The sequence below is a fragment of the Bacillus rossius genome, chromosome 8 (genome assembly GCF_032445375.1).
Source record: "Bacillus rossius redtenbacheri isolate Brsri chromosome 8, Brsri_v3, whole genome shotgun sequence".
Classification (NCBI taxonomy): domain Eukaryota; kingdom Metazoa; phylum Arthropoda; class Insecta; order Phasmatodea; family Bacillidae; genus Bacillus; species Bacillus rossius.
The window spans coordinates 70345617-70357832 of NC_086336.1; the positions used below are offsets into that span (position 1 = coordinate 70345617).

Consider the following 12216-nt stretch of genomic DNA (forward strand, 5'->3'; position numbering starts at 1 on the left):
TTCTCTTCCCCTCCTTTCCCCACCGTATCCACGCCGCTCCCTGTTAGGCTGCGAGATGGCCTTCATCATCAGTCTTGTCTGCTGCGCGAAGGGAGGGAAGCAGCTTCTCTTCCCCTCCTTTCCCCACCGTATCCACGCCGCTCCCTGTTAGGCTGCGAGATGGCCTCCAGGACCCTGGTGTTCTCGAACCCCCCTCGGGCAAGTGTCGGGACCAGCATCTCTCAGGGTGTATCGGTGTAATACTGTCCGCACATTACAATCTTTCATTTGAGTTGAGCACCAGCATGTTTCTGAGTCACGCTAATTTATGTTCCGCTTGTCCGGACGTCTGGTTGATCTGTGTGGGATTTAATACAAGATGTTTTGTTAATCCCACATCAGTTCGTAAGTTTATGTTTACAGCAGTATTAAGCTGCAGAGAAAGTTGTTTTTATGAAAACAAATATCAGTTTTTATAGTTTTACCCATCTAAAACTTGTGTTACGTGCATTTTAAGGCAAATTCCGTTTATTCCTGGCTTTCGGTAATCGGTAGAGGGTCCGGTTAGGACTGCGAAGCTTCGATTAAGCGAATAAATCAAAGCTCTTTTTAATATTTGATTCGACTTGACAAGAAAATTTGCTATTCGTTTTATTTTAATCTTTGGTTGTGATGCATAGCTTTAAACGTCTAATGCGAAGCTTCGCATTTGTTTCAAAGCTTTAAAACATTGTTAGCTTTAAGAATGGCTCATGAAAATAATTTAATTTTTTTTTTGCATTGTTTATGTTTTGGTTGAATAAAAGTTGGTTACTTTCATGAATGCTCAGTATTAATATTATGCATGTTTATTCTATCATTTTACTGAAATATGTTGTATATAGGTCCCAATTGGTTAATAACTTAAAAATCAGTTAAAACATTTCAAACGTTTGATGATCATTTTTTTACTTCAATTCTGTATTTTATGAAATAAGTGTGATACAGATTCGCGGAGAACAATATTCACAGTCGGGTTTGACAGTCGCTCTGCATCAGTAAGCTGGTGTTCGCTTGGCCTACGTCCGTTCCCGACCGGTCCGGACTAGCGGGACTCCTGTGCAATTGGAAGCCGTGCGAGTGGACTGATGTAGGAGTGACGGGGGAGGGAGTGTAGCGCACGGCGACGACTGCAGCCGTGGCGGGGCGCGGCGGTGTGCTCAGTGCTGCAGGGTGTGCAGCGATTGTGGCTCGCGCACGCCCGGCTCCGGACACTCGTCGCGCTGGCACGCCCACTACACGGTGTGCGACTCGTGCTACCAGCAGCGCAACAAGGGCTTCTCCTGCCCGCTGTGTCGCCGCGCCTACCGTGCCGCCGCCTACCGCGAGATGGTGCGCTGCGATCTCTGTCGCAAGTGAGTACGGCCCACTAGTGGAGGTCGCTTATTGTAAATGATCTTCTCATGAAGGTGTTTGTGTAACAATTCGATAGTTTGCTTGGGGGACAAGTGGTAATGTTCGTACTGAGCATTCCTTGAGCCGTATGTTGTAGAGGTGTGACAGCAATGCCAGGTTTGTGTTGGTGCTGTCATCATGTTAACTACAAATGTATGCCATTGGTGAGAAAACTGAAAATTAATGTGTATACTTTATTTTTGAGAGAATCTGCATTTCCAGGTTGTAGCACGTTGTGAACCTAGCCTGTTGTGAACTTTCCTGTGCATCTAACCGTATTTCATCGTTGATGGTTTCTCTGCTTGTAAGTTTGTAGCTGATGGATTGTGAGACACATGTATTGTGGAGGTGTGACAGCAATGCCAGGTTTTTGTTGAAGCTGTCTTTTATTATTCTCATCACGTTAACTATTAATATATGTCATTGGTGTGCAAACGGAAAATTATTGTATATGTATACATTATTTTGAGAGAATCAGTATTTCTAAGTTGTAGCACGTTGTGAACTTAGCCTGTTGGAACTTTTCTTTGCATTTAACAGTATTTCATCATTGATGGTTTCTCTGCCTGTAAGTTGGTAGATGAGGGATTGTGAGAGGGTTTCTCTGCCTGTAAGTTGGCCGATGAGGGATTGTGAGAGCCGTGAGGGATCGTGTGCCACGCAGGTTCGTCCACGGGACGTGTGACCCAGAGGCGGACCTGCTCTCGTACCAGCGCAAGAAGGAGGCCAACCCGGACTACGAGTACGTCTGCCCCATGTGCAAGAGCGTGACGCAGGCGGGCCGGCAGATGCTGCTCAAGAGGAAAGACAGTAAGCACCTGGTCGTGATCTCGCACCAGCAACACTTTTCCTCTTTTTTTTTGGAGAGTTCTCTATTATTTAATTTTATTTTCATCATAAAAAGCAGTATTTGCACAACCTTGGTATTTTGTTTTATTGTCTGCATTTGAAAAGAGGCTTCTGAAAAAAGAAGTATTTACCAAAAATTTAACGTGAATATAAATTTAATTGCAGACATATAATACATTTTCACACATTTTTTGTTTCTATAAAAGAGTGGACGTGTAAAAAAGAAAGATTAATATTAATTTATTCATTCCAGTAGAGAATTGGAAATTCCTTTTAAGTCTAAAATGTTTTTAACTTTCAGGTATCGAAGATGGTATGGATTCTAGTCGTTCAGCGTCCCAGGAGTCTCTGTTGATCGCAGAAGATTCCAACATGGAGATCGATATCACTCCACCTGAAAAGGTGAGTGACAAAACTTAGTTACTTGAGGAGGGCAAAAATTAATTTGTAAGTTAGCCATGGTAAAAAAAATAATGGATAGTTTTCATAATTCTCATTTTTTGTATGGCATGAATTATTTACAAATTTTTTGTCATACATTAACAAATAAAAAAAAATTGTGTGTGTACTTATATGTATGCACATTAGAAATTATACTTTGTTCCAATTTAAGACACTGAAATATTTTGTAATATAATGTAACAAAAATGAATGAAGTAAATGCTTCTTCAATATTAATACAAATGTGTGTATAAAATTAAGTATATTATTTAGAAAATAATTAAGATGATAATAATGAAAATCGTTACGTATGATGAATGTTTATTCTAATTTATTATTTTATTTTTTAAATAATGTAATAATAAATAACTTTAAATGCAAATGCATACAGGAACATAACCTCACTTATATGTATATAAACACATGTTTATAAACACAATTTCTATTTCTAATTATCACAATAAATTTAAAAAAAAAATGACATTAAACACTCAGTTATGTATAATGATAATAGTGCAGATATTTAAAGAGATATGACAAAAATAAAACCCCAGACTAAATACAACTTAAAATAACACAAATTTAAACAATTTTTTAAACAAATTGTGTGTTTGTGGTTTTCTTTCTTCTGTTAGTGTCTGCCCTGTCAGACATAATTGAAGAAACTCCTTGAACTTGAACCCCGATACTGTGATTGGTTGTTGGACAGTGCCGAGAGGCGTACGAGGACGGAGCGGTGCGGACGGTGGGCCTCGGCAAGGGCAAGCCCTTCTGCGCCAGCAAGATCGCGAAGAAGAAGCTGGGGCTGAGCCCCGTGTCGGGCCGGCCCAAAGGGGTCGGCAAGGGCGGGGCGGGGCTGGGCAAGATCACCGGCTACCAGAAGCGGCAGCGCGCCAGCGACTTTGTGCGCAAGAGGCCCCTCAAGCCGAAGATGAGGGGCATTTTCGGCGTCCCGGGCCTGGGGCTCCAGGTGAGTTTGTGTTTGTGTGGGGCCGTTCCAGTTCGTCTGGTGTGTGTAAACTAGGTCGAAAAGGGTGTTCACGAAGTGATAAAACTTTTTAGTTGTTGGTGGCACTTGACAGTTTAAGGATACTGTTACTATTTGGTACTTAGTGTAAACTCTTGTATATAGAACTGTATTGTGAGTTTACTTTATGGCTCTTGTACCGGGCCAAGTGATAGACACAGTTTAAATCACCCGCGCCCCAAACAAATAAAACATAGTAAGTATTCAAATAAATTATAGTTGTTTGTTGTTTGTATGCCGCTTATAAAAATGTAGCCAGCGCTAGTTGGCTTTATTCATGTTTGGTTTTGTTGCTTCCCGTATAGAGCGCGCACACGTAGTCGAATATCGATATCTCGCCGATTGCATGCAACACGCGCTCTCTGTCGAGCGCCGAGTTAACTACATTATTTGATGGCCCGCACTCTTTCGTGGCGAGCGTGTCTACGACGATAGCTACGCGTTAGTTCAAGTCACATATTCAAGTGACTTGGGTTCGGGTCATAGAAATTTGTTTTTCTATTTCAAGTTGAAGAATGGTTTTTGTTGCACGACTTATTAATTTAAATTGTCTGGAATGCATTTTTAAACTTCACTTTTTAAAGAAACGTACTTTCCATGAAGGGGTTTTGTTTATATGAATAACTTTACCTAACAAAAAAATTTTTTTTAGGCATAATCGTCGCACCCCTACTTTTCAAACCTGATTTGTGTGTAAAATGTGCAACGATCATGCGAGAGTGTCGTCCGTGCAGAGGCCGCAGGCGGACGCGGCGCAGTCGAAGCCGGAGGACGACCCGGGCATGGAGAACCGCCTGGTGCTGTGCTCCGCGCGGGACAAGTTCGTGCTGACCCAGGACATCTGCGTGATGTGCGGGGCCATCGGCATGGACCAGGAGGGCTGCCTCATCTCCTGCGCCCAGTGCGGCCAGTGCTACCACCCCTACTGCATCAACGTCAAGGTCCGTGCCTTCCCCCGCGTGCTCTCGCAGTTTCCCGCTCGGTGAACTTCATTTGTCTTTACTACTGCATCAACGTCAAGGTCCGTGCCTTCCCCCGCGTGCTCTCGCAGTTTCCCGCTCGGTGAACTTCATTTGTCTTTACTACTGCATCAACGTCAAGGTCCGTGCCTTCCCCCGCGTGCTCTCGCAGTTTCCCGCTCGGTGAACTTCATTTATCTTTACCTATTGTCGCTTAAGGGCCCCGCCTACCTGGGCTCACATACGGTGTGCAGAGCTTCAGGAAAAACAACACGATTTCAAAACTACTCGAGATATCCGCGAGGGCCGAAAAGTACTTTTAATTTCGGGTATTTTTAGAAGCGTAAAAAAGGCTAAAACGCGTGTTTTCAGAGTAATTTTTAGGCATAAAATAATCAGTACAGATTCTTGAGAGCAGTTAAGGGACTTGCATAACACCTTTATCTTCATTTCTCCGCCATATAATGTTACTGTCACCGCTCAAATTTCACAGTTGTCATGTGATGACGAGAAGACTGCGCGCCAGTCCAGAGGCGACACCGCGCTAGAAGCAACAGCGAGCATCGCGCTTATCATCGCGCCTGACACACGTACACCCCTGACGAGGCGGGCCCCTTAACAGACAACACAGTGTATGTGACAAAAAACAAAATTTTCAGGAGAGCGTAATAACTTTATGAGCCTTGGCTAGAACTGTTAGATTTTCGGTAAATTCACTTCACGAGAAGATGCTCATAATGCTTACGTTTCCATAGTGACACAAAAAAATGATTTTAAAAAAAATATCACTTAGGTGGTGTTTCTTAAGTGACTATATAATTTTTAGTTTATAGTTTTGTATCTTTACATTAAATATATTTTAAAAATAGTATTATTGTTCGGACTTGTAAATTAGTGCCGATTTTCTCGATTCTGAATCTTGAATTCGAATTGCAAAGAGCATCGTGACTGTACCCCTCAAATCCGAATCTGGGTCTAAAGTGTCAAAAATTAGAATAATATATAAGAAATGAAAAAAATATTAACTATGGTGTTGAAACATTTAATCCATTAAATGTTTTTTCACAAATTAAGTTTCTGGAATAAATACACACAATAATTATTTTAAAAAAATAATAACATGTTGAAGGTACACTTTGTTGGGGAATGGTAACAGGATATGTATGAAGAAACATTTGACCTTGTAAACTTCAGAGGTTATCAGTCTTGAACTTTTTTATTTACTTTATTTCCTCTCATATTTTCCTTCAAATTTTTTTCCTTGAATGTTGAATCCTTGGCATACTTAGAATTTCATGGTATTTGAGGATTTGATTGGCCCACCTGTATTATAAAAATTAGTGTGTGTTAGTTAATTGTAGTGTACGTATAGTGTTAGAGACTTATTATTTTTGAACTTCCTGCGCTGCTGAACAGCAGTGCTAAGTTTCCAAGCGGCCTATTTTGCAGTTTTGATCCTTCACCACCATGGCGGTAAGAAGTTGTGCAGTGGAGCACACTTACTGGCAATCAGTGGGAATTATTGATCTGCAGTCCATTTACATTTCGTGATAAAATTGTAGGTTTGCCAGTTTTTGCATAATTTAAAGTAAACTTTGCATCGTGTGCGTGCGGTGAATATTCATGCTTCGTGCTACGTGTTTTATTTTTGTGTGCAATTGTTCTCTTCTGCAATATCATCTCCGCAATTTGGTTTAGAAGAGTGGCTTGAAGAGATAATTGTTATCAATAATGTTAATTTAGTTTTGTTACCATTGTGTTGTTCCACGTGGTTGTGGTCAGGTTTCATTCATTGCTCCTACGCTTGTTTCTATTGTTTTGTGGCATGTACAGGTTATGGTTTTAGTTCTCGTGTCGAAACACTGCTATATCTTGGTTGTATTTTGTCCAGTCTTGCTTTTGAGCTGTTGTTGTGCATGGATTATTCTTTCCATTATCACGAAGTTGTTTACCTTGGTAGATACGTACTCAGCATTCACTTATTTTTGTGAATCTAGGCTTCCTTTGTTTTCCTTTGTTGTGTACCATGGCAGATACATGCTCGGCACTTGTTTGCATTTGTCTGGCTGAGGCTCGTATCAAATGTGCCTCGACCTCTCTCACTGTGTTGGTGATGATTCATCAAAACAATTTTGTGCCACGGTTCGTGACCTTCACCAAATTCTTGAAGGGTTTGAGGCATATTTTGTGATTCAAGACATCCAATTACAACTCGGACATCAATCTTGTGGAACTGGGAAAAAGCATGGATGACTTCGAAGACAAGTATTTTGTCATCATGGCAACTGTGAGTGCCTTTGATGCTTCAACAGATTCTTCGTTACCCTCAAAACTGCTTCAACAGATTCTTCGTTACCCTCAAAACCCAAGGTGAGTAATTCTCGGGTTCAATTACCCCAAAATTACACTCCCTAGTTTTGATGGTAGCATTCAGCATTGGCCTAACTGTCTCCAACGTGTGGTGCGCGTGTCAGTGGCACTCATGCTCGTGTCCGATGTTTTCGCAGACCAATGGTAGTGTTGCGACAGGTCTGGAAACCTAAGGGTCAAGCTGGAGGCAATCTCGAGGCCAGTCTGTTGGTATGTCAGTGAGTTCCTCACAGTCTCCAACGTGTGGTGTGTGTCAGTGGCACTCGTGCTCGTGTCCAATGTTTTCGCAGACCGATGGTAGTGTTGCGACAGGTCTGGGAACACACGGACGATGGCGTCGGACCAGGGAAAGAAGGGGGCCGTGCAGAGCGTGAGTGTGTGCGTGTGTGTCGGGCAGGTGACGAAGGTGATCCTGCAGAAGGGCTGGCGCTGCCTGGACTGCACGGTGTGCGAGGGCTGCGGCCAGCGAAACGATGAGGCCCGGCTGATCCTGTGCGACGACTGCGACATCTCCTACCACATCTACTGCATGGACCCACCCCTCGACTACGTGCCCCACGGCAACTGGAAGTGCAAGTGGTCAGTGCAGCACGACACTGTGTCTGCCGATTATCAGGCAGTGTTCAGTGATGGGTCGAATCTCTATTTTCTTGGATCTGAAACTCAAATTATATTTCCAAATTGTGTCCTTTCGAATCCCAATCTATGTCTCAAGGTTCAACAATAAAATAAAGTACTAAAAATTAAAAAAAATAAAAATATATTAACCATGGTTTTGAAAGATTTTACACTTTAAAAGTTTGTTTCATAAAACTGAATTTCCAAAATTTATACAAATTGTAAAATTATTACATAACCATGTATCAAAAGTACAATATCTTGGTGAGCAGTTATAGGATAGGTCTGAAAAAAAAATAATAGACCTCTTCAGTGGTGTCATTGTATAATTAGATTAATTACCTCCAATATTTTTCTTCAAATATTTTAGTATACCACTGTAATTTTTATTTGTAACGTTAAATACGTAAAAATGTTTACAAATCTTGATCCAGATTATGTGGAAATTTGGATAAACAAGGTTTTACTGTAAAATTTAGGGTGGGGCGGGGGGGGGGGGGGTTATTATGTATAAAATAATAATAATGTTAATGCTAACAAGACGGGCAGTATTGTTCTGGAAGCGTGGGAGAGGCTGCAGCGGTGAGTGGAGTTGGTTGGTGCGCAGGTGCGCCATCTGTCTGTCGTGCGGTGCCAACGACCCGGGCTTCAACTGCACGTGGCAGAAGAGCTTCACGGAGTGCGGGCCGTGTGCGTCCCACGCTACCTGCCCGTCCTGCCTGGAGCCCTACGCCGAGGGCGACCTCATCATCCAGTGCGTGCAGTGCGAGAGGTGCGTGCCAGGGGGTCGTTTTGTCTAGAGACGTTAACAGACTGAAATCCAGATAAAACGACACAATCAATGACGATCCACTCGCGAGCAACTCGACTGGCGGCAAGCGTGCACGACAGCACAACTTAAACCGCCATGATGGTTGAACAACTGTTGCTTCGTTGCCGCAACTTAACAGCCACGATGGTTGAACACAGGGGCGTAGCCAGGGTTTTTTTTTAGTTTCAAACCTTCCCCCCCCCCCCCCCCCCCAGCACCAAATCTTTTATTAATTTCTAATTCATCACTCAAACAAATTTCATATTAAAATTAATAAAATTTTTACCATTACAATATTTAAATTTAAGAACCAAAAACTGCTAAAATAGCACTATTTTACACCTTAAAATCCAAATTTTCCCGAGCGAGGGCCCCCGGACCCCCGCTTCAATACGGAGGGGCTATGCTTCTTAACACCCTCCTTACACAAATCCTGGCTACGCCACTGGTTGAACAACAACTGTTGCTTCGTTGCCAAAAGCTTGCAGGGCTACCCACCTCGGCAGGATGCCAACCTTGGAAAACTTGGCGCTGCTAGCGAGCAGCGCGGGAAGCTCAAAATTCAAACGTTTTCAAACACTATACACTAAATTAACACACACTATTTACAAGCCCGAACACACGGGTTGTTTTGCCGCCGAGGGGGCTCGTACCTGATGGCTCGCATTTTCACAATTCGTTGCTGTTTTTGAGTTTTAAGTTACAGGATATCTACAAGCCATGAAATCCATTATGAAGTAATAAAAACCAGAGAACTGATCACAAAAGTCACAATAATTCCAGAAGTAGGCAGTGTTTGTGCTGGAAGTATTTACACTTTTTTTCCAGCAGATGTTTGCTAACTTGCATCTTTTTTTTTTTTTTGAAACCATCATTTAATACTGTTTTTAATTTATTTTATCCCTAGAAACTTGAAAATCCAAACTAAAAAAAAAATATATTAATAAAGATTGCTGGCTTTCACGGCCATTGTCAGCATTTTCTTGGCTTCTGTGTGCAGGCAGTGTCAGGTAATTGTCTTGCGACTAAGTCTGACTTAGTCTACCTGATGATGGCAGCTGCAAGGACTGCTGAAACGTCGCAAGACAATTAATCTGACACGGCCTGCACCCAGAAGCCGGGAAAATGCAGAAAAAATGAAACTATCCATGATGTTGAAATTGCGCCTGCGAACGTGTGGGAGCGGTAGTGACGCGGCGGTGTGCGGGCTGCGCAGGTGGCTGCACTGCATCTGCGACCAGATCACCAACGAGCTGGAGGCGGAGCAGTGCGCGGAGGAAGGCTACAACTGCATCCTGTGCCGGCCGCGGGACGTCCCGCCCCCCCACCTGCTGCTGCTCTCCCAGCCGCCCAAGGTCAAGTCCAAGCCCCGGCTTCCGTCCCCGCCCAGGAGCCCGGGTAAGCCCTCCCCCGCTCTTCTAATGACGGAAGTCATGTCGCAGAAAAATTATTCAAGAACTTCATTACAAATGTATCGTCATGCATGTCACTTTTTTTTTTTGTGAATTAATTCCACTCGCTGTAACGAATAATCAAAAAAATGATTTGATTTGAAGTGTTGAATCAAATAAAATATTATTCATGAGATTCAAGTATTTTTAAACTTTTTTGCATTTTGTTATGTGGGATTGGTAGCAGGAATATACAGTTGGTATCTGCCTTTGCGTGCAGAACCTCTGGCAGCGGAATCCCAGTATTACGTGGACGGCGTCTGCCTCTCCGAGACGGGCATGCACCACATCAAGTCCCTCATACCGGAGCAGGAGCCGGACATACAGTCGACGTCTCGCAAGAAGCGACGGAGGATCCCCAAGAAGGTCGTGACCATGGCGGACAAGGAGGCCGGGATCATCGCAACCATCGAGTCGGTGGTATCCGGCGGCAGCTTCGGTGAGTATTATGTTCTCTTGTCACGTTCAAGCCATATTAAACAAATAAACACACCATTTATTGGCACAAACTATATCTTTGGTGTGGCTGGAAATTGCGTGGAAGTTAACTTAGAACCTAGAACTAAAAAAAAAACAATTTTTAATAACCAAAATTGAACTTGGAACAGGGGAAAATGAAGAACTGACAACATCACTAATTTGGATAAGCTTATATTCATCATATTATATTTAGTTTACGTGATATTACATTGGGTTTCATATTCAAGATGATGTTCATTTTGGAGTTTTCTTCTTTGAATTTTTTAAAAGAAAGTTTTGATAAAATAACTTAAATTTATGTTAATGGAAAAAAAAGGTACATATTTTAGCAACTGTAGTGAATGTCGTGTTACTTGCTGTTTGTGACAAGAATAAGTAACAAATGGAGAAAAAATCCAAACATAAATTAAAATTTAAAAACAACAGTCTATCCAACATTAAATTAAAACATTTTTACGATATAACGTCTTATAAATCGATGAACGCTGGCTGCACGCACGAAAAATTGTAACGTTCTGCCCGAGCCGAGCGTGCAAGAACCGGCCTACCGCCGTGCGAGAAAATCTTCTATAATATCAAACATGTTAAGGCGGGCTTTTTAACTAAAATTGTTCGTGTTCATTTTTAAACAAATTATTTAAATTAAATTTGCAAAAAAACTGTAAATACTATTTGAAAATGAAAAAAAGTATGCAACTTTTCATCATTGTTTTCCTATGACGTTATCACGTAAAATTATCGTCCGGAAACTTTACAAAAAACCGCCCCCCCCCCCCCCTTTTTTTTTAAATTCAATGAGTAGAGACCTGTAAAATTCGCGATTTCAAATCCCTAAAGGATAGACTCCATAATCCTCTATGCACCCGTGCAAATTACATCTGTTGATTGGTTACCGACTCGTAACACCTCTTGACTGGAATGATCGTGATTCGCTAATTCTTCTGTTAAGATTTTTCATTGGCCCAGAGTCCTTCAGATAAACTGTGACCCAATCACTGAAGCAAAATAATGTCAAAAGTATTTGGACTTTATCCTATCGCAAAATGAATCCGCAAATTTTACAGGTCTCTATCAGTGAGCTATAGACAAAATGGTGTTCGTTATGCTAGTTATTTTGGAGCACAGTAGGCAGTAGGATAGGTACCTGTGGGGGTATCGACTCGGTGCAACTGAGATTAATCACTGTTGTGTCGTGTAAGACTAGCTAGTGATAACGGTACTGGGACTACGTGGAATGGTAACGTGTGTCGCGGCAGACGGCGGCCTGGACCCGGACGTCCACGTGAAGGAGGAGCCGGAGGACGAGCCGGTGGAGGTGTACAAGGAGGGCATGATAGTGCCCCCGAGGCCGGACGGCAAGCCGCCGGATCCCCCCGAGGGGTTCACCATCTACACCACGGACAGCGGGGTCATGGTGCTGCGCAGGAAGCGAGTCCGCAACCTGCAGAAGCTGGGTGAGTGACCGCTGCCTCCGCCGGGTCCGGTCTGTCTACGGGTGCGAGGAAACGTGCGGGATGGCGCAGTTATATTCCCACCTGCGCAGGCGGGCACAGTTATATTTCCACCTGCGCAGGCTGGCGCGGTTATATTTCCACATGCGCAGGCGTGCGCAAGGGGATGAAGGAAGCTATGGGTAGACTGCCTGTTGTCGCCTTCAGTTTTCAAAGATTTATATGAACCTTCACATTTACTCGGAGCTTCAAGTGAAGTTGTTAGAAACCTTTGTGCGTGTTATTTTGCCGGCAGTATACCACCGTGTTTTACCGGAAGTAGGATGTATTCTCAGTGGGAAGAGCT

The 12216-nt window shown here is 42.8% G+C and overlaps 1 protein-coding gene across 1 annotated transcript in view; it reads left to right on the plus strand.

The window, feature by feature from the left end:
* LOC134535240 (histone-lysine N-methyltransferase 2D-like) overlaps nucleotides 1-12216 on the plus strand; it is a 155848-nt gene that overhangs the window by 20912 nt on the left and 122720 nt on the right. Inside the window, 10 exon segments of the mRNA XM_063374310.1 lie at nucleotides 1183-1373; nucleotides 2078-2223; nucleotides 2564-2664; nucleotides 3413-3673; nucleotides 4465-4671; nucleotides 7457-7638; nucleotides 8285-8449; nucleotides 9705-9886; nucleotides 10160-10378; nucleotides 11676-11873. Of these exon segments, the coding sequence (XP_063230380.1) occupies nucleotides 1183-1373; nucleotides 2078-2223; nucleotides 2564-2664; nucleotides 3413-3673; nucleotides 4465-4671; nucleotides 7457-7638; nucleotides 8285-8449; nucleotides 9705-9886; nucleotides 10160-10378; nucleotides 11676-11873 (1852 nt within the window).